At 40.9% G+C, this 23,342-nt stretch overlaps 1 protein-coding gene across 1 annotated transcript in view; it reads right to left on the reverse strand.

The window, feature by feature from the left end:
* LOC119773097 (myomegalin-like) overlaps window positions 1-23,342 on the reverse strand; it is a 66,142-nt gene that overhangs the window by 28,368 nt on the left and 14,432 nt on the right. The window contains exons 5-9 of the mRNA XM_038269956.1: window positions 6,804-6,880; window positions 2,340-2,463; window positions 2,088-2,245; window positions 1,838-1,994; window positions 1,696-1,749 (exon numbers count right to left, since the gene is read on the reverse strand). Coding sequence (XP_038125884.1) covers window positions 1,696-1,749; window positions 1,838-1,994; window positions 2,088-2,245; window positions 2,340-2,463; window positions 6,804-6,880 — 570 coding nt within the window. The remainder of the gene's footprint in view (window positions 1-1,695; window positions 1,750-1,837; window positions 1,995-2,087; window positions 2,246-2,339; window positions 2,464-6,803; window positions 6,881-23,342) is intronic.

Raw genomic sequence — 23,342 nt, forward strand, 5'->3', positions numbered from 1 at the left:
TGATGGGCCACTTGGTAGCCATCACATATTTAAATGCTGGGCTCCTTACAAGCCTTTTCGCACTCCCTGAGTCTCCAATTGTGTACCATAAAAACCCAGACTTGTTTATGTTTTCACTGCACACCATCTTTAGGCCTGGAAATGCACATTTTCCTTTCATCTTGTTCAGATTAAAGCTGAGAACCTGTTTGGTGGCTCCATTTACATTATTCATTTTAAACTGATTTACAAGTTAAAGCAGGTGTTTTTGCAACAGATCTAATATCTGTCAGTCTAATAGCACTCTTGAAAAACCAAAGGATGTGTGTCAAACCGTGTATTTAACCCTAAATGTATTTATATAGGGAATATGGACACACAAAAAATGACGGTACAATGTATTTTCTTACTGCAGAAAAAAAAAAGACACAGTAAAAAACTGTAGTACTCTGTGGTGTGCAATCCTCCTGGTCGCTGTTTCCATCAACTCAATAGCTCAACAGGAAGTAAGCCTTTCAACTTAAGAGCAAATCTAGCAATAAAGCCATTCCGTACTGATAATAACCTTAGTTAATAAAACTGAAATAAGTTAAAGAAAAAGGCATTAGATAACTATTCTAAATAATTCTATAACCTAAATCTTTCTTGTTTGCAGCTGCAGAGGCACCATTTAGACAGAAGGTCGTCAACGAGAAACACGCCCTTCAACAAAAGGACGCTTCTAAAGGTTGCTGTGATGTTTGGATTAGCGCCAGTTATCAACCTTTAAGTCTTAAGGCTGCCAAGATAAATGCAGCTCAGTGGTTATGATACTGGATTACATTAAAACTGTATGGTTTCTATCCAAGGAGAGAGAGAGCAGGGCTCAGGTTTTGTTATGCTATGAGCATAGCTATTTGTCCTTGGATATGTCATTGCAGAAACACCCTGCAAATTAAATAAGATTGTGGCACTTTATGTGATGAGATGAAGCCTTTGTGATAGGGTCTGTGCTGGAAGCCTCAAACAGTGCAGCACACACTGCAAGCTTTCTACTGTAAGTGCCAGCTATTCTCTGTTAGCTTCAGAGGACTGCAGTTATTAGTCTGCAAACACGGTCACAGCAGACTGCACACAGACAGGCTGAGCTTCACCTAATAACAGAGATGTTTTGTTGGAATGTTATTTTTGTTTCACTCCTGGTGCTGTGAATAGATGCTTTATTCAGCTGCTGTGAAATTATTCCTTTGGTTTGGGCAATATCCTAAAGTGGGTAATAGCTTTTGGATCAATGCTTTTATATCCAGTTTGCATTGTGAGTAATTTTCAGTGCGGCCAAAAATTACTCACAGTATGGCTTGCTGCAGCGACAGTCTCAGTTATATCAGGTAGGTCTAATCTTTTTTTCTTACTGTGTAGTGTGCTCTACTAAGCCTACAGAAGAAGCCAATGAGAGACCAGTTCTGCATGCTGCATGCAGTCCACTGCCAGTGGGGGCACGTTTCGAGTTGTCCGGATGTGAGTCGACTCACTGCCCTGCTTTGGACAACACTGTCACAAGTTATAGTAAAAACATATATTTTTAATTAAGGGTATGCATAGAGTATATGTTATAGTTCATTATCTCACTGAAGACTTGATTATGACCCAATTTTCATTTGTTGATAATGACCTGTGCTAAATATTGTAGCTTTGACAAATACCCAAAATAAGTTTAAAAATCTGAGATCTCCAAACCTGCATCTCCTGTTCGATGCGAAGCCTCTCATGACCGAGCTCCTCCTGATAGAACTGTCAAACAGAACAAATTACAATCTGAGCCAAGTCCAATATGTTTTTAAGGCAGGTTTTATGAACAGAAATAAAGACTCAATTTTACCTCGACATCCTTGTCCTTCTGTAAAAGAGCTGAAGATAGCTCCTGAACCTGTTCCTCCAACTCTTCAACTCTGTGAGTGAGTGTTGACTTGTCCTTGCGCAGATCTGTGATAAGCGCGTCCTTGTTGCACAGTTCTTTAGTCAGATCCTCTATAAACCTGAGAACAAACAGATGGACAGTTTGTGGCAGAGAAGGATACATCTCAGTAGGTCTATCTCCTCTAGAAGAGGGCTTCTTCATTGTTCTGTACCTGTCTTTATTAATATTGGTTGGGGACATGGTGTTTGGATGTTTCTCCTCCTCTGGGATTTCCTCCATAGTGGCGTCTAAGGAAACTAGGGAGGTGTGAGAGTGTGATCCAGCCAGCGAGGCCATTCTCTCGGCCTCACTACGTGCTAGCTGGGCCTCCTGACAAACACACACAGAAACATTTCAGACTGTTGAAGATGATGCACATGTGGGTGATTAACACGACAGGACAAGTCGAGTGGAGCAAACCAACCTCCTGCAGGAGCTGAATCTTTGTCTCAAGCACCTGCTGCATGTGGTCAATTTCCTGCTGTCTCTCCTGACACCGCCTCTGTAGCTCAGCCTCATTGTTGTTGGTCAAGCTCTCTGCTGTTGTGCTGAAGGAGTAAACAACACAAATGTTGAAACAATCATTAAATGGCAAAATGCAGACATCAATATATAGTGGAAGTAGGTTGTGCAATTTCTGTTATCCTTGTTTTCAAAAAGTAATATCCCTTCTATGCATTTTACCTCAAACTACTCATAAGCCCCATTTACACTACCCTCTGAAAACCGATCCGTGCCGAGCTTGATTCCTTACGACCATTTACACATCACGCTAGCACAGTTCCTTGCCCCCTTGTGTTGATCTACTGTAGTACTACTACCTCTATAATTAAACAAGCAAACCAACATGGGGGCGCCCAAAAGATTCAGGAAGTTATGTGTTGTAATCATTGTGATATTTTGTTGTTTACAGAGAGTCAGGCGGAGAACTCAGCCTTTGGTGAATTTACTTTATAGAGTTGGTTTTTGGGAAGTTGTATACAACAAACGATAGTCTAATCATTCGCTTACAGATGCAAGAAACAACGACAAACGTTGAGGTCCATCACACTGCTAAGCAGATGACTGCTAATCGTGTGGCACGGAAGGAAAGCTAGTGTTTTTATGAATGTCTGAAGTTTTTAGTTGATTACAGTACTGACCGTAAGGAGATAGCGTGGTCTGCTCATGCACTGTTTGTTATCTGAGAAACGAGCCGGAACTCAACCGTGCCGTGCCCTACTGATGAACTAGTACCATGTTAGCGCAGTTCGGTTGTGTCTGCCGTGGTCCGGTTGCCATTTACACTCAACAGTTATCTTGGTTACTGTGCTCGGACCGATCTCGGCACGGTTTCAAAAGGGTAGTGTAAATGGGACTATATAGTTCATTCAATTGGACCATAAAGATCTTTCAGTTTCCTACTTCTATATTTACCTAAGATGATTAAGTTCATTTCATTGCAATTCGCCCAAAACTTTTTTTTAATCCCAAAAGGGAAAATAAATGTTCTAATAGCTCGTCGTCTATTTATCAAGCTCAGTGGTTGTAGGTGTAGCAGTATAGCTGTACACAGGAAGGATCTTCTGTCTTGCACCACATCTGGAGAAGCCTCTAACTGAAATCACTCTGTTGTTGTTTAACATTCTTATTGAAGAGGATGCTCACTGCTGTCATAATCCTCTTCACTTTATGAAGAATTCTTCTTTGTGAAATCATCTCCAGAGTTTCTAGAGGAGTTCATTGAACAGAGGAGGCCCTCTTTATTAGCTTGCTAAGCTTTTTTAAGTCATCTGCTCTGATTTTGTTACCCCAGCTGATGATGGAAGATGAGATCACACTCTACACAACAGACTTCTGGAAGTCAGGCGTGTACAAAGTAAAATACCGTAAATGGAGAGTACCGTCCCCTGTGATGCTCCTGTGCTGCTGATTACTTGATTAGACAGCAGACCCTTCAGTCTAACAAAAAGTGGTCTGTTTGTAAGGTAGTCTTTGATCCAGGAGATTGTTGATGCCTCTACCTGAGTCTCCTGAAATTTCTCACAAAGTTAGGCTGAATTGTGTAAAATGCACTGGAGAAATCAAAGAACATTATCCTCACTGAGCTGTCTGCCTTGTCTTAATGACAGTGGGTTTGTTGAATCAAGTGTATGATACAAACACCAAGGTGATGCACAAACTGCAGGGGGTCCTGATAGCTGTTTGTTTGTTTGCTGAGGTGATCTACAGAGTCTAGCACTTTCATGATGTGAGATGTCAGGGCAATAGGTCTACAGTCACTGAGGACTGTTAACTAAGTTTCTTTGGAAATGGAAAAAGTCAAGAGATCTGTTTCTTGGGTCAGACTGAAGTTGAACCCAGGTGGAATAGAATCCCACAGAGATGCACAGGCCTTCAGGACTCTGGGAGTGACAATCAACTCTAGAATCTCCTTAGTACTATTGCTGTCTGTCTGTTTTGATTTAACTAGGCCTCCAAAGCCAATCTTAAAACTTTATGTCATATATTCTATTCATCAAACATCCAGCAGTTGAAGCTGAGGTGCAGCTCTTTGGTTTTCCAGGTATATCTGCAGGTTGTTATATAACTACCAACAGTTAATGATTAGCATTTTCTACAGAGCTGTGCATTCATGATTCTTCATCTTGTCCTCCGCTTGTTTATTTTTTTACATATTACCTGCAAGTTTCAGTTTAACACCTTACTGTTTAAAGGACTATGCAAATATCAGAAGGGTCAATTTTAGGACATAATGGTGACATCAAGAGGGCCAAATAAAGATATTATGTCACCATGTTTCTGTCTGCTGCAGACCCCTGGTGTATACTTACAAACATCCACTTATAGCTGAGATAAAGTAGGTGTCATAGCCATCATGAGGGCTGTTTTCATTAGACATGTTGGTGGCATGGTGTGGAGGTGCTGATGGGGGCTGACTACTGTGTGGATATAAAGCTTCTTTTTTTGGCCTGCTGAACTTACACTGAAATGATTTCCTTGATATTATTATATAGAAAAAATGCCACATATCCTGTTTCAGTTTAATTAAAACCAGAAGATTTTAAGCGATATATTTCTTATAAACCTTATATTAGTCCGTATGAGCTTCCCTAACTCCTATATTTGTCTGTATGACTTAGTTAACAACTGCATCCCAGAATTCCTGCTCCCAGAATGGACCCCGTCTCGCCGTCGCCATGAATCCTGCCCTAGACGCTCTCTACAAACATTTTTAACTCTATCTGCCACATGCAGCAGCTCCAATAACTGGGATATTTTGAACGTAATCTAAGTGGTCTGTGTCTCCTGGAAGACTGTCCTTGGTGTGAAGTGGACCCTAAGAAGGGTTGGTCAGTCATCTCTTTAAGCTCTGTGAGACTGCTATAACTGATGCTGTGTAGAAACTTAGACCAAAAATATAGATAGGAGACAAAGATGCTAGCACTGCAGAGTGGTTTGTTATCCAACTTTATACTGCTTTAAAATATTTTTCAAGAATAACAAGTTGTATCGAGAAGCTAGTGTTGTAACCACAATTAAGTCTGTTAAAGCCATAATTCTTTAAATCCAATGAATTTCCCTCGTTAAGGATCTATCCATTTATCGCCTATAGCTGCCTGTCCTTACAGGGTTGTGGATGTGGGGCTCTGGTGTGTATCTCCAGCCCTCATTGGGCTGGAGGCACATGTTGCCACTTCATCGCAGGGCAATAAAGAGACAGACAAAACAAACAACCTCGGACACACATATACTTATACCCAATGACAATTTCAAAAGTTAAATTGACCTAGTTAACGTGTTTTTAAACACGAAGAAAATAAAGTAGCTGACAAATGTACAGGGCGAGCATGCAAACTCCATATTATGTCATGGTGCATTCTCTGATTTAAACAATGGCCAGTCAATCTATTTCCAAAACTCATTGATTTCTGTTGTTCTGTTTGTGTCTCTTAAGTAAAAATTCATGGCTTTAAAATTGACCTCCATGTTCATCCTGTCAACTAAGCCAGTTGCTGTTATCAATGTAATACTGAAGAAGAAAAAAATCCTCCCAGACTGTACCTATGGTTTAAATAAGATTCATTGATCCAATGGAACACAGAATAATGCAGCGCTGCCCCTTCAGTTCCTGTTGCTGCACACTGCCTGTCAGCTGGTTGAAAAAAGGCCTCTTTACATTTCTCACAGCAAAGAAAAAAAAAATAAGCTGTGTGAAATTTCTGATTGTGAAAGAAAGGGACAATCAATCTATTATGTTCTATAAAATCTTTAAGATCATTTACAGTTCAAAAGTAGCTTTGAGACAGTTTCGATAAGATGTTTGATTGGCTGCCACTGATAGGAATCGTTAAAGCCATCTATTTACAGAATTAGACAGCTTAAAAAGTGTGTCTAAAAAAATAAATTGACTAGTAGAAAAAGTAAAGCCCAGCAGCTGTTAAATAAAAGTTTGCAGGACTGAAGGTCAGATCAAGGAGGAAGATGAGCAGATCAATGGAGAGCATGACGACAGGCTCCACAATGAGGCAAGAAGAATGCGATGAGGAGGCTGTGGGTTTTTTCTCCTGCATTTTGGAGAGTCCACTGTGAAATTCTCTGTTTAACTATAATATCTGTTTACCTATATATTTTCGTAGATAAAAAGAAAGACTGCAGCTTATAATATGATTTATTACTTGTTGTGCTCTATTAATTACAGTGATTATGAGTTATCCTAAATGCATAAGAGCAAATATCAATAAACTTAATATTAATTTGCCTATTTCCACCACTGACTTTTTTTTTTTTTATCTCTGATTAAGAATTCTTGGTCTCAAGAACTACAGCTCACAATCTGTTAGTTTATGTACTCATCCTAATGCTGCAGCTTTCTTGCCTGGATATTCAGGGAGATCTGTAAACTTACAGGGCTTTGTCCAGAAGTTCCTGTTTCTCCTGGAGCTCCTTCTTCAAGCTCTCTACTTCCACTTTCAGCTCGATGTTCTGCAACAGATAAAAGACAAGAAGTAGTGTCATTAAATTCAGAGGTGCAACTGTATGTTTGCAACTAAAGAAGAAACTAATTGAATCTGTATAAGTGGAATGATGGATGATTGTAATTGTTAACATCCACACACATTAGATATCTACTAGTTGAATTGTCTGAGGAATTGGATTTCTAGAAAGAAACATGACCTTGTTTTGTTCCCATTCTGGCTTTGATTAAAACAAAATCTTTCCAATTGAGATCAGCTAGGGTCATTTAAATTACTTTGATGTGCTACATGCTTGAATTTTGAATGTAATAATCATAATAATTATTTTTCTGTGATGTTTTTATTAGTTTCATTTCACAGTATATTTTGCTGGGCTTTTGTCCCATTGCCCTCAACCAAACTGTTGTCACCACGTCAGGTTTGTAGGCCCATTGCTGGCTTCATGGTGGCTGCTGTTAAAATATTGACGTTATTGCCACTTTGTAAGTTATTTTGTATTTTTAGGGTCATCATCCAATCAGAACAATCAATTGCACCCAAACCTTGATTTCCTTTATGATTTCTTAATACTTTGTTTAACTGTTTCCATATTTTATGATATTTTCTCCTGATACAATCTGTTTTCTGAAGTGCATGGGTCCCATGGCTCCTGCAGCAAAACACCCACACATCATGGTACCTAGAAAGCTTTCAACTGGTTTCTCTCTGTCAGGATGGTCACTATGGCCAAACACTTGTGTAATAATTAGAGGAATCTACTGAAATAAATGTAATATATTATCTATATGTATGTTATTTATTATGACCTATGAACTGAGAGTTTCAATCTTATGTTTCCCTGGCATTAGGAATTGCTTTTTATGATTACATAGAATGGGTTTGCACTTGTGGAGGCAGGCATCTTTTGAGTTATGGCAGCACAGAGCTGACAAACTAGTCAAACTAGACTATAGAGATTGCATGACAATATGACTGGGGCATGTTAGGCCTATATACAATCCTACACAGACTAATTAAATACTATTTATAAAACTATCTATGTAAACTAGACTTACACTGGCAACGGCCATTATGAAGGGGAACGATTCCAGCATAGGTTGTATCGTTTTTTGTTGTTGTTTTGTTATGTTTTTCCTAAGCGGACTCACATCTTTCTCCTTCTTACAGTCCATGTTAGTTTTGGTCAGAGTGCCCAAAACAAGGGGACGAATCATGTGGATAAAAGAGGTAAGGGGAGACAGGCAGGAGCAGAGGGGAATCAGCGTGAGAACAGCGGCTTAGAGAGCTCCATAACGGGTACAAGCCAGCCAGCTATGCTGCCCTATAAATCTGCTAAATCTGGCATATTACTATTTTGAACCTTGTTGTAAGCTTGTCAATATTATGCATTGCTACATAAATAATTACATTAAATAAAGGAATAAAGGTCATCCTTAAATATACCCAATTTCAAAGCTCTGGTATCTTAGTGTATGTAAACATACATTACTGATTTAAAATCTGATTTAAAAAAAATGTGCTTCAATTTTCTGGCATTTAGAATATATGTATTTCTTGATTGACCTGACAGGGCGAATAGTTTAGCCTTGTTAAATGTAGGAAGAAAAAGCCATATTGTAAATCAGTATTAGGCCTGGGCAATTCATTGCATTTGCTATATAATCGCAATTTCGAAAAATTAAATTTTCAAATTGCACAGGCACTCAATTTTTTAGTCCCAATACATTTAAGAAGAGTAAGACACTACATTTCTGGCTCGATTAAAATGGGTATGCCGTCGCACTGAAGGGAACACAGAGTCGCAGCTAGCACCTAGATCTATGCATTATAGCAGAAGTAAGAACTTTTCATTCAAATGTTACACTAAAGTCCTGCAATGCTGGACTCTGGAAAAGCAGTCTTCAAGGTCATGAAAAAAATGAAACCCTGGAATAAAACATTAACATGATGGTGCTTAGTGCAAAGGAAAATCGCAATAAAATTGCATCGCAATATTGGTTAAAAATAATCGTAATGTAGATTTTTGGCTAAATCGTCCAGCCCTTATCAGCATGTGTAAACATTTGCTTTCAACAGTATAGCGATATGTCAGGTAGTTTAGCCTTTATCCCATATTAGCAACAACAAATAGATAAAAATTCAGGTTTGTACTGATATAACTTTTTAATTTCTGATACAATACTGTTATTACATCTTTGAGAAAGGACCAATACTGATATTGACCTGATGCAACATCAGCATGATTCATACAGTTGATACTTTTAATATATGTGGAATGTTAGAAAAGACTTGATGAAGTTATATTAAAAACAATAGATATATTAACAACGGAACTATCAATCATTAATATAAGGGCAGTGTTTTATCAGTTTGCTGATAAAAACAATCTTTACAATCTCAATATCATTTTGGGACAGCCTTAAAGGTATTGTGTGAGGATTTTTGCAAATTTTTTAAAAGACCCGCCCTCTCTACTTTAAAAAAATGCAAGTGCAAGAGCATGCCCAAGCCCATTTTTTCTCATGCACGATGTTTAAAAGAAGCTGTTCTCATAGCTCAGCTCATGCAAGCTTACTGTGCCTGAACGTCCACCCTAACCCCTAAATCCCTCAATCACTATATGGAGCGGGGACTATTTATTGGACTTTATAGCAAACTCAGTTAACTGACCGTTAGGGCAGATAATCATTGCTTGTTGCTTCCTGTTAGTCATGTAACTCTGCCTCCACCATCCTTGTTATTAATCGTCGCTGTCAGGTAGCGGCAGCCTATGGGGACAACGGACAGCTGTGACATCAAATCCCATAATGCTTTGAGGCCTTTCTTTTCTTATCATACACTTCATAGACACTTTTTCTCTTACGACCCGCGGCAATTCTCAAAGAATCGCGTTGTGAAAGGTGAGCTGCAATGACTGTCTGAAACCGTAGCTCAACACAAATATACCGCTTAAAGTGCGCATATGCAGAGAAAGATAGCTAACGGATGGTCTTACGTAAACATATTACCTGAATGATTGACAATTAGGAAGACCATTTATTTACATGATCCACTCGAAAATAAAAGATCATCATCTATACCTTTAATAAAAACACATTTATTTTTAAGCCAGTATGCCTCATCCAAGTTAAATCATCAGACCAAAATTGTCTTGGTTATAAAGCTTGATAAATCCCAACAGATTTGGAATTTATCAAGTTTACATCCACAATCCAGATGTGGATCTAAACTTCACATGTGGGTATATTTATGTGCATCATTATCATCTTTCAAATTTTTTTAACCCATTTAATAACATTGCCTTTTTAAAGATAAATGTTCTAAAAAAAAAATTATACATTACAAAATCATGCAACAGTAATATATAATTTAATATCCCTGTAATATTATTATTTCTATAATAGAACAAAAAATCTAAATTTCGACGAGATCCCACACCTTATGCATTTAAAGAGCTTGCTGAAAAGATGCATTTCATTACCTATAGTTGTAAACAATAAAAATTTCTGTTTTCTCTTTTCCGTTCACTAATACCTCTGTGTAAATCAGCACTGATGGGTGCTACATGTCCTCAGTACACGACACCTGACTGTGCTGTCATGGATTTTATATTTAGAGCTGGAGAATTCAGAGCAGCTCAGATATTCACTCACAGGGGGCAGGAGCCGAAGTCGCGGTTTGTTTACCTGCTGGAGCCCATGAGGGGCATTTAGGGGGCTTTGCTGTGCATTCATAGGGCTAGGGTGGAGAGGATTTAAAAAGAGGGGATGGTGAGGCTCATTCTTTTCATTCTGTACATTGACAGACAGCGTTAAACAGTTTATATATCTGTGTTTATTTGTCTGAGTCATATCAGATACTGCTTTCACCGGCTTGTCTTTCTCTTACCGATTAACATGGATTAATTTCTTATCTGTGAGGTTCAGAAAAAGCATCAAGATATAAACAAGCTGTTGCCAAAATGGGAGTACTAAAAAACCCTCACAGCTGCCATCCAGAAACATGTTCTGGAGTCGAGCCCAAAGCTCAATGTAGTTTGCTTTTACTAACTCGACATGAGAGTTAAAACATACATTTAATTATTGAAATGATCATGTTAGTTTATGTAATGTTGAATTTAGGCAATAGTTGCAGAAAGAGATCTGCTGATGATAATTTTGGAGCATCCAGTTGGTTAGAAACACTAATATCTAATCAGTTTCCTGTCTGTGAACTAAGTGCAGTCAGATTGCACAAAAAACAATACAGGTTAGGGAAGTGTTGGGCTAGTGGGTTGCGCTTGTGCAGTTCAGTCCCCATAACCTGCTCTCTGGGTTCCTGAGCAAAACCTGTAACCCCACTCTGCTCCCCGTGTGCCGCACAATGGCATTCCCAAGGGGATGGGTTAAATGAAGAGGTAAATTTCCTCAATGTGAGATCAATAAAGTTCAGTTATTATTATTAAGATAAAGAGACCAAAAATGTAGCTGTAGCAGACAAAAGAGAGGCATCTCTGTATTTCAGTCAGGCTTTAACAACAATGAACCAGACTTCAGTGGTTGTTTTTTATGTAGGACCTGATTTACATATTTTATGTTTTGCATAAAATTTTGTAACCAAGTCTTTGGTAAGAAAGAGAGTTTAAGCCTCAAATTCATTTCCTCTTTGGGGTCATTTGAAATAAAGTCTGGACCAAACCCATAGACCAATCTATGAGACGCCAAGTAGTCAGAAAAGCTTATTTTATTTTATCCTTTTGACATTTCAAGTCAAGCTTTCAGATTCCTAAATGTTGGCTTTTAGGAATGTCAAAAAATCTTCATTCTAAAGGTGATCAACACAGAGATGGCCTCATGTTTATCATTAATGTAATATACTAAGGATGGTTTACATTAAGTGTTGCTGAAGTTTTTCCCGCACCAGTTCATTGACCGTCTTCATGCACCTTGGACGTCGGTGAAGTTGTGCAAGCAATTTTGGATCTCAGTGGTTTATATCAAGGTAATTATTTTATCTGATTAGAATGAGGATAACGCTTTAGTCGTGCTTTAATGGCAACTCTGATAAAAGGTGTTTCATGGCAATTACCAAAATAAATAATTTAAACATTGGTTATTTGACTACTTAAAATAAAATAAACAAATTTAAAAGAAGGAAGCAGCCATATCTCATTTACTGATTTTATTCATGTGAAATTATGTAAGTTTTAACACTTTTTTCCATTCTCATTTTTTAAATCAACATTTTCTGTATCCTATTATATCCTATTTAGATGCCTCAAAATGTGATGGAACATTTAGGATAATCAGACTTTGGTTGCATCTGATAAATTAGATTTCAAAACAGAAAACTGAAAACATTTGAGCATTTCTGTCTGCATTTCATCTGCTCAAGTATATCTGTGTAACAAATAATTATAAATCTAACAGAGCATCCAGTGATAATCAGAAATATTGTCAACACACTAAAGATGCTTAGACCTTACAAAGAAATCTATTACATCAAAAATAAAACACAGGAAGCAAAATAAAAATGAAAACAATAAGAAACAGCATTATATTGTAATACATAAAGGCCCTAAGAGGTTTCTTAAATCAAATGCAAATTCCATTGAGTGTATTTAACTACAAATTCATCAAACAATCTTCCTATTTCCCCTGTGAAATAGCAGCTGTATAAAACTACAACTAATGCTAAACTGAAATTATGGATTTAAAATAGTCCTTATTTATTTTACATTTCATTGGTTATTGCATTCTCAAAAGCATCTTAAAATTGAAAAACAAAACAAAACAAAAAAAATTTCATGAGCGTCCTGCTAAAAGCAATTCCTGAACCAAATGGTAGCAAAAAATAAACTCAAGTACCTTTGTTACAATTTTATACTGGTTTTATAAGTGATATACATTTTTTATCTATTCAGAAATCTGTAACTCACAGTTGCCAAAAAAAAATGAAATACATTTATAAAACAATTTTTTGCTGTTTCTGTACTTGTCAACCAAACCACAGTTTTAAAAATGACAGGGTAAGCCACTGAAATTAAAAGTAGCAAAGCTTGTAGATGCAATACTGGATAAATTCAAGCAACATTAATACATTTTTCTTTGAAAACGAATCAAACCTTAATATTCTGATTAGAATTTAACTATAACATTTGATCTGACTAACATTTTATCACATTTTTTCAATGCATCATGTAAGCTGTCCAAATCATGTAATCATGACTGAAACAACAAAGGAGCTCGATAGTCATAAACCTACAACCAAGAAGGACCCAGCTGAGACTGACCGATTCAGGAGGGTCCCTCTGGACAAAAAATATTCTTCTATTTGACTAACAAAATAAAAACAGACAAATATTGACTGTCTATTTGAATTACAAATCAAAGTAAAACAGAATAGAATAAAAACAACAAATAAAAAAGGGGATATTTGTTGGGAGCTGGAGAAATTCCACCTTTCTCCAGCAGAGTCCGCCGTGGATCCTCTGAGGGAGCCTCCTGCACAGCTACAGCTCGTCAAGATCATCAGAAGATCCACTACTTAAGCTTTCTTCAGACCTTGCCTCAACGCCGCAGTGTTGTTCCAGTTGGTCAGCGCTTAAGCCTTGATCCTCAGAGTATTTGGATGACTTTTGAATCCAGCTCGGATTCTAATCCTTGTTTCTGTTTTCCAGGAAACCTGTGCCTCCTCTGTGTAAGCTCAGGAAGAGCTAACCTGCCGAGCCGACCCTCTGAGCCAAACCTGAAGATTCACAGAGAACCTCCAAGCAGCTCTGGACTAGAGCTGGGAAACCCAAAACCAAGGTCTGTTCAAATTAGACGTGAGACGCTGAAGCAGCAACGGACTCTGCTGATGAACTCTTCTCCAGTACCAACAGAGACTCTCCCAAAGTTAACCTCAAGAACCCTCAAGGTACAATCAGTAAAACTTCAGGAAATCAAACCTCTGTTAGCAACGCTAACTGAACTGTCTCTCACGCAGACTCCGGTGAACCAGAATCCAGACCCCGAACCTGAACCAGTATATTCTAAGTGTTTGTGTACAAATAAACTGTTAAACTTTCATCCTTGTGTCCGTCAGTGGTGTTCTGCATTCTTGGGTCGCCTTTAGTGAACCCATCATGACAGAACACTGCGGCCAAACTCTAGGCCCAGCAGATCACCTCACCCGTCGACTGGAGGAGCAGGATGCCCAAATTCAGGGACAAACCCAAACGCTCCGTGAGTTATACCGTCTAGTTGACATTCATAACCAGATGCTACAGAGCTGCGCTAATTATCTGAACAGCGCTAATGCTGTACCACAACCATATCCGGGTCCAGTTCCACCTCCGAGGTCACCTGCAGTGACGTCATCAGAGTTCCGTCCTAGTCTCCCAGAAAGATTTTCCGGTAACATGAAAGATTGCAAAGGATTTTTATTTCAATGTCGGTTGATTTTTCAGAACTCCCCTGGCTGTTTTTCCACGGATCACAAGAAGATAACTTTCATTCTCTCGCAGTTAACAGGAAGAGCCTTGGAATGGGCTCAGGCAAGATTTGCCGCTGACGATAGCTTAAACTGCTACTACTCTGATTTCATCTCTGAATTTACCCAGGTTTTCAATCAAGAAACTGACCAAACTATTGATTCTAGAGCTCTTTTCAACCTTAAACAGGGAAACTCTTCGGTGGCTGAATTTTCCATTAACTTCCGGGTTAAAGCGGCAGCTTCCGGATGGAACCAGAGCGCCTTAAAGGGAGCCTTTTTCATGGCATTAAACGAGCACATTAAAGATGAACTCGCAACCCTCGACGAACCTGCTACCCTCGAAGATTTAATTCGCCTCTCCATCAGATTAGATAATAGAATTCGAGCCAGAAACAGTTCTAAGAAGCAGGGTACACTTTCTTCTGCCTCACATAACGTGACTGTTTGTTCTCCCTCTACAGAGCAGCTGCCCATTCAGAGGCCTAAGCCCCAGTCTCTACCGTTGCCTGTTCAGGCCTCTCATTCGGGTGAAAGGGATGTCGAACCCATGCAGGTGGGACACACCAGGCTCACTCCAGAGGAGAGACAAAGGCGTATTCTAAGCAAACTATGTATCCACTGTGGTGAGAGTGGACACTTCATTGCTTCCTGCCCGGCTAAATCAAAAGCCTGGGCCCGCCAGAGGATCTGAGGAGTCTGGCGGGCCAAATAAACACTAAGAAATCTCCTCGACTGTTGCTGCCTGCCACACTTTTCTGTGCTAACCAGAGCCTCTCTTTCTCTGCATTCATCGACTCAGGCTGTGAATGTAACCTAATCGATTCTAACCTCGTCCAGCAACTCCAAATTGAAACTATTCCTCTGACTCAGCCTCTCAGAGTATCCGCTATTGACGGAAGAAGACTCCATCAAGTTACCCATCAAACTCAGCCCCTCGAGCTACTTCTGTCAGGTAACCACCGAGAGACGATAACATTTTTTGTTTTTCCCTCTGCATGTTCCCCGCTGGTGCTCGGTTTCGAATGGTTGGAGAGGCATAATCCTCACATTAACTGGGCTAAACGTCACCTGGAATCATGGTCCATCTCATGCCACGAAACATGCCTTCGTTCAGCTGCCCCCTTGGTGGGGTCTCCTAGAGGTGGGGGGGAGATGGACTCTCCTGACCTTTCTTCAGTTCCCTCTGAGTACCATGACTTAGCCCCTGTCTTCAGTAAGGTCAGTGCGACGTCACTACCTCCACACAGACCATGCGATTGTGCCATTGAACTTCTACCTGGTGCTCCTTTACCTAGCAGTAGATTGTATAACATTTCTAAGCCCGAGAGAGAAACAATGGAAAAGTACATCAACGAATCACTAGCTGCTGGAATAATTCGCCCTTCATCTTCCCCATTGGGCGCCGGGTTCTTCTTCGTGGGAAAGAAGGATGGTTCCCTGAGACCTTGTATTGACTATCGAGGTTTGAACCAGATCACTATTAAAAACAAATACCCACTGCCTCTTCTCGCCTCTGCTTTTGAGCCCGTACAGGGGGCTACTGTATTTTCTAAATTGGATCTAAGAAACGCTTATCATCTCCTTAGGATCCGTGAAGGCGACGAGTGGAAAACTGCCTTCAAAACACCCTTGGGCCAATTCGAATATCTGGTTATGCCCTTTGGTCTAACCAACGCTCCAGCCTGCTTCCAGGCCCTCGTTAACGATGTTCTAAGAGACTTTCTCAACGTATTTGTTTTTGTGTACATTGATGACATTCTCATTTACTCCAAGGACCTCGATGAACATAAAAGACATGTCCGTCTTGTTTTACAGAGACTGCTGGAGAATAAGCTGTTCGTGAAAGCCGAGAAGTGCGAATTTCATCAACCATCAGTCACCTTTTTGGGGTTTGTGCTCGAGGGCGGCCAGGTTAAACCATCTGAGGACAAGATTAAGACTGGCCAGTTCCAGAGAACCGCAAACAACTACAAAGGTTTTTGGGTTTTGCTAACTTCTATCGTCGGTTTATCAGAAACTACAGCCAGACCGCCCTTCCTTTAACTTCTCTGACCTCTGTCAAACGCAGTTTTCAGTGGACTCCCGAGGCTCAAGCAGCATTCGAAAAATTTAAGTCATTGTTTTCCAGAGCACCAGTCCTCATACAACCTGATCCAGCTAAGCAATTTATCCTAGAGGTGGATGCTTCAGATTCCGGTGTTGGAGCAGTCCTTTCCCAGAGACTAGACTCTGATCAGAAGATACACCCCTGTGCTTTCTTCTCCCGTAGGCTTTCTTCCGCTGAGCAGAATTATGATGTGGGTGACCGAGAACTCCTGGCCATAAAACTGGCACTGGAGGAATGGAGGCATTGGCTGGAGGGAGCTGAGCACCCGGTTCTTGTATGGACAGACCACAAGAACCTGGCTTATATCCAGTCAACAAAACAAGCTAATCCTCGCCAATCCAGATGGTCAATCTTCTTTTCTCGGTTCAATCTAATCATCTCCTACAGACCCGGATCCAAGAACGTGAAGCCCGATTCTCTCTCTCGTCTCTACTCCGTCGATCATCCCGAGACACCTGAACCTGTCCTTCCGGCTTCATGTACAGTGGGAGTGGTCAACTGGGAGATAACTGACCTCATCAACTCAGCCCTGGCCACTGAACCCGATCCAGGTAACGGTCCATCTAATCGTACATATGTTCCATCTTCTGTCAGGTCCCGTCTTATCCAGTGGATGCATGCCGCCAAATTCTCTGCTCATCCAGGAGTCAGTAGAACAGTAGCTCTCATCTCCAGACGCTTCTGGTGGCCCACTCTCCACAGGGACGTAAAGGAGTATGTGTTGGCTTGCCCCACATGTGCCCGTAACAAAGCCTCACACCAACCTCATTCTGGCCTGCTTCAACCACTTCCTGTTCCCTCGCGTCCCTGGTCCCATATCGCCATTGATTTCGTCACCGGTCTCCCTGTCTCTCGAGGTATGTCTACCATATTTACTTTTGTTGACCGCTTCTCGAAGTCCTGCCACCTTATTCCCCTCAGAAAACTTCCCACGGCCTTCCAGACTGCCCAGCTTCTCATCAAGCATGTTTTCCGGTTACACGGCATTCCCCAAGAGATCCTCTCGGACAGAGGCCCGCAGTTCATCTCCCAGGTCTGGAAGGCATTCTGTTCTGCTCTCGGCTGCAAACCCTCTCTCACCTCTGGTTACCACCCCCAATCGAATGGTCAGACTGAACGCATGAATCAGCAATTGGAATCCACCCTTCGCTGCCTCACATCTAACAACCCCGTGGATTGGAGCCAATTTCTGCCATGGATAGAATACGCCCATAACTCCCTCAGATCCGCATCCACGGGACAATCCCCATTTCAGGTCAGTCTCGGCTATCAACCACCTCTTCTTCCCGCAGACGAGAGAGAGATTTCGGTGCAGTCCGTCAACCATCACATCCGCCGTTGCCAAAGGATCTGGAGGGAAACCATCGCCACTCTCAACCAGTCATCAGAAGCGACTAAGCGCTTCGCCGACTCCTGGAGACGTACCGCCCCCGAGTACGCCGTAGGCCAGGAGGTATGGCTGTCCACTCGAGACATCCCCCTCAAGGGGATGTCTCGAAAACTCTCCCCTAGATTCATCGGACCCTACAGGATCACTCGAGTCATCAACCCTTCAGCTGTCCGTCTCCAATTACCTCAGTCCCTCCGGATCCACCCCACCTTCCACGTGTCCCAGATCAAGCCTGTTTCCTCGAGTCCTCTGTGCCCACCGTCCGACTCTCCACCACCCGCCCTGGAGGTCGATGGACATCCGGCCTTCACGGTTCGTCGCATCGTGGACTCCCGTCGACGAGGTCGCGGATGGCAGTACCTCGTCGACTGGGAGGGCTACGGACCGGAGGATCGCCAGTGGGTTCCAGGCTCGTACATCCTCGATCCAGCCCTTATCGAGGAGTATGAGCGTTCCTGCCCATCAACCTCTTCCGGACCGCCAAGGGGCGGTCGTTGTGGGGGGGGGTACTGTTGGGAGCTGGAGAAATTCCACCTTTCTCCAGCAGAGTCCGCCGTGGATCCTCTGAGGGAGCCTCCTGCACAGCTGCAGCTCTTCAAGATCATCAGAGGATCCACTACTTAAGCTGTCTTCAGACCTTGCCTCAACGCCGCAGTGTTGTTCCAGTTGGTCAGCGCTTAAGCCTTGATCCTCAGAGTATTTTGATGACTTTTGAATCCAGCTCGGATTCTAATCCTTGTTTCTGTTTTCCAGGAAACCTGTGCCTCCTCTGTGTAAGCTCAGGAAGAGCTAACCTGCCGAGCCGACCCTCTGAGCCAAACCTGAAGATTCACAGAGAACCTCCAAGCAGCTCTGGACTAGAGCTGGGAAACCCAAAACCAAGGTCTGTTCAAATTAGACGTGAGACGCTGAAGCAGCAACGGACTCTGCTGATGAACTCTTCTCCAGTACCAACAGAGACTCTCCCAAAGTTAACCTCAAGAACCCTCAAGGTACAATCAGTAAATCTTCAGGAAATCAAACCTCTGTTAGCAACGCTAACTGAACTGTCTCTCACGCAGACTCCGGTGAACCAGAATCCAGACCCCGAACCTGAACCAGTATATTCTGTGTGCAAATAAATTGTTAAACTTTCATCCTTGTGTCGGTCAGTGGTGTTCTGCATTCTTGGGTCGCCTTTAGTGAACCCATCATGACAATATTTAAGTAGGCTTAATTGGAATAATCAGTTTCAACTTTATATCTATCTTGAAATTTTTATTTATTTTATCATTTATTTATTTGTAATATCTATTTATCATTTAAACATAACTTATTCTTTCAATTTGCTTTACCTATTAAACCAGAAGAAAATCTACTCAAATACAATAAATGCAACTAGTTAGACGCCAAACGTTTGTTTTGTCAGTGAATTTTCACGCTGTTCTTCCAGATGCATGCTGTGTTTTAGCAAGGCTCTGATAATAAATGGTGCTGCACAGATAAGAGCACACTGCATGTCAATAAAATAAAAACTGACATCTTCCTATTATGAAGACAGTTCTAAATATAAATACTCATCACCATGCACCTGCTACTTTGACTCATTCTGATCTGAGGACCCCCAGCAACAGCTCTGCTTTTAACTACTGGGAGAAAGATGGCTGACATCACAGCAGAAGTGAACTAAACATTCCTAACCTGTGGCTGATGGTAAAATTAATGAGGTATAATCAAATAGTGAGATAAAACCGTATCAACTGAAATGCATTTTCATTTTAAAACGAAAGCTCTCGATTTTTAGGTGAGAACGTATTTTGTTTACATTAAGCTTTATTTCTTTTTTTTTTTTTTATATTTTATTTAGACAACTGTCAACAACAATACAATGATCACAGGGACAAAGTAAACATGACATTTTTTTTTTTAATCCCTTCTCCCCTCCTTCCCACTCCCCATCCTGTGGTCCCTTCCTTTACCTTCTATTTATTCTGTCCCCTACCCCTCCCCATCCATCCGTACCCGGCTGCAAACAAAAACAGCAAAATAAAAAAAATAAATAAATAAATTAAATAAAAAAAAAAATAAATAAATAAATAAATAAAATAAATAAATAAAATAATAATAATAAAAAAACAAAAAATAAATAAAAAAAAATAAAAAAAAAAAACAGTTATACAGCTGAGGAATCACAATCATAACAAAACCCAGGGGACCAAGACAGAGTACAGAAACATGGACAGCATGTAAAACAGGCGTCTGCGCAAGCGTAGGTACACAGATCAAGACAGAACATGGATATTTAAAACTGCACAGGTTGACAATCACTATCGCTAGCCAGATTCACAAGGAGCCGCCGGGCCAGGGGGACAGGCAATTACAACAGAGCTGGTTCCTATACGTTTTTCAGGCTCGAGGGAGGGTATCCAATCTTTCAAAATAAGATAGTATAGGGGCCCAAGTTTTATAAAATTTTTGGGTCGAACCTCTAAGACAAAATTTTATCTTCTCTAACTTAAGGAACATGGACAGATCTTTCAACCACAGAGAAGCCTTGGGTGGGTGTTCTGATTTCCACGCTAATAATATTCTTCTTCGGGCGAGGAGAGTTGAAAAAGCTAGTACATTTTTAAAATCATGTGTTAATGATATCCCCTCCCCTGGAGTTCCAAATATTGCCAATTCAGCACTGGGTTGGATACCTATTTCGAAAGCTTCAGATAGGATCTGAAAGATTGTGGACCAGAAGTTACACAGTTTGTTACAGGTCCAGAACATGTGAGTTAGATTTCCCTTAGCCATGTGGCACCGAGCACAGGTTTCACTCACTGTAGAGTAAATCCTTGAGAGTCTAGCTCTATTGTAATGGATCCTATGAAGGACCTTGAACTGAATTAGTCCAAGCCGAGCGCATGATGTTGACCCATTTACTCTACGTAATGCTTGGTTCCAAGTTTCATCAGAGATGTGTATTCCAATTTCCTCTGACCATTCTGCTCTGATCTCATTGAGATTCACAGTATTAAGTGATGAGATGCTATTATAAATTTTGGAGATTAAGCCCCTATCCTGTGTTGGAGTTTGCAAGATTATGTCTATACCTCCCTTTGGGGGTAAATTAGGAAAACAGGGACTATTGTTACGAACACAGTCACGGATCTGGAGGTATCGAAATAGGGAGGAACGTTGTAGGCTAAATTTAGAGGAAATAGCATCAAAGGTAGCAAAAATTCCATCTATATATAGGTCACTAAATTTATTTAAGCCTGCTCTCCGCCAGTGGGCAAAGACAGGATTTGATAAGGATGGCGGAAAAACATGGTTATCACATATGGGACTGTAGATAGAGAAGTTTTTCATATTGAAGTGTTGTCTAAATTGTGACCATATTTTTAGGGTTGAGATTACAACTGGGCATGACGAATGCTGCCTCGGAGAGAGAGGAAGCTTTGAGGTAACTAATGCAGGGAATGATGATGGCTTACACGTGTTCAGTTCTAATTGACACCAGTCAGCATCTGGTTGATGGAGTAAACAGACTATTTTTTGTAGGTTTGCCGCCCAGTAATAATACAACAGATTAGGTAGAGCCATACCCCCCTCATCCTTATGTCTCTGAAGGAAGCGCCTGCTGATTCTAGGATGTTTATTACCCCACATGAATGAGGATAGCTGTTTATCGATAAGTCTGAAGAATGATTTTGGGAGAAAAACTGGGATACTCTGAAAGAAATACATAAATCTTGGCAAGACGTTCATTTTAATACATGCTACTTTACCCGCTAAAGATAAATTTAGGACACTCCACTTCTGGAGGTCGCGTTTGAGATTATTAAGCAGAGGGGAGAGATTTTTTTCAAACAGATCAGAAAAAGAACGTGTCACGTTAATTCCCAGATATTTGAATCCTGCTCTAGCAAGCGGGAAGGGTAGGTCAGTTTCTGTAATTTGGAGCGCGGAATTATTAATTGGAAAACATTCACTCTTTGAGAAGTTCAACTTGTATCCTGAGAATTTACCAAAACGGTTTAGTAAACTCACAATGTTGGAGATAGATGATACTGGGTCCGAGATGTAGAGTAATAGGTCGTCCGCATACAGGGACAGCCGATGTTCCAGCTGTTTTCTACAAATTCCCTTAAAACTCTTTGAAGTCTTGAGCATAATTGAGGGTGGCTCAATAGCTAAAACGAAGAGGAGTGGGCTGAGGGGACAACCCTGCCGGGTACCCCTGGATAAAGAAAAGAGCCCAGACCTTGTTTTGTTAGTGATTATACTCGCTTTGGGTGAGGTATACAACAGTTGTACCCATGCTGTAAATTTGGACCCAAACCCAAACCTAGCTAGTACCGCAAATAGGTAAGGCCACTCAACCCGGTCAAATGCCTTCTCCGCATCGAGGGAGACCACAACCTCAGGATGCTCCCCCGATTCAGGAGAATGGACAACACTAATAAGCCTACGTATATTAGAGAAAGAGTGACGACCCCTCATAAACCCAGTCTGATCTGAGGAGATTATGTCAGCCACGGCTGCGTCCAGTCTCATAGCCAAAAGTTTAGCTAAGATTTTAACGTCACCATTTAGAAGTGATATGGGCCTGTATGAAGCGCAGTCTGTTGGATTTTTACCATGTTTTAGTAAGAGTATGATGTTAGCTTCTGTAAGAGTCTGTGGCAAGGTTCCCCGCTCCAATGAGTAGTTAAACATTTCAAGTAAAAGAGGTGCTAACTTGGATGAGAATTTTTTATAGAATTCGATTGGATAGCCATCTGGTCCAGGGGCCTTGCCACTCTGCATTGCTGAAATAGAATTGATAACCTCACTAAGTGTAAGGGGCTTATCCAAATCCCTCTTCCTATCAGGACCAATAACAGGGATATCCAAGCTCTTTAAGAAATTATTCATATCCGAGTTGTCCTCTGGGAATTGTGACGTATATAGATCAGAATAAAATTTCTCAAAGACCCGGTTTATTTCAGCTGGATCAATAGTTTGCTCATCAGGGGTCTTTTGGATCTGTGATATGAGCTGCGCCGCTGACCGGCTCTTGAGTTGGTGGGCCAGGAGGCGGCCTGCCCTCTCACCATGTTCATATATAAATCCACGAGATCTAAGCAAGGATTGTTCCACATCCTGCGTTGATATGAGATTATATTGCATTTGCAAACAAAGTCTCTCTTTGTACAGCTCGGGGGAGGGTGACATTGAATGTCTACGGTCCAGCTCCAGCATAGAACTGAGAAGCTGTTCCTGCCTTAATCTTCTAATTTTGTTACGTGTTGCCGTGTAAGATATTATCTCACCTCTAATTACCACTTTTAATGTTTCCCACAGGATGGATGGCGACACAGAATCTGATTTGTTTTCGACCAAAAAATTATCTATGGCAGTAGACATCGATTCACAAAAATTGTCATCTGCTAACAAAGTTGAGTCAAATCTCCAGATGGGCCGCTGAGCCTGATTAAGTGGAAAGGCTAAGTCCAGTATTACTGGTGAATGATCAGACACTACAATAGCAGAGTATTCACTTTT

This window comes from Cyprinodon tularosa, unplaced genomic scaffold, assembly GCF_016077235.1.
Source record: "Cyprinodon tularosa strain WSP-4 unplaced genomic scaffold, ASM1607723v1 ctg12, whole genome shotgun sequence".
NCBI lineage: Eukaryota > Metazoa > Chordata > Actinopteri > Cyprinodontiformes > Cyprinodontidae > Cyprinodon > Cyprinodon tularosa.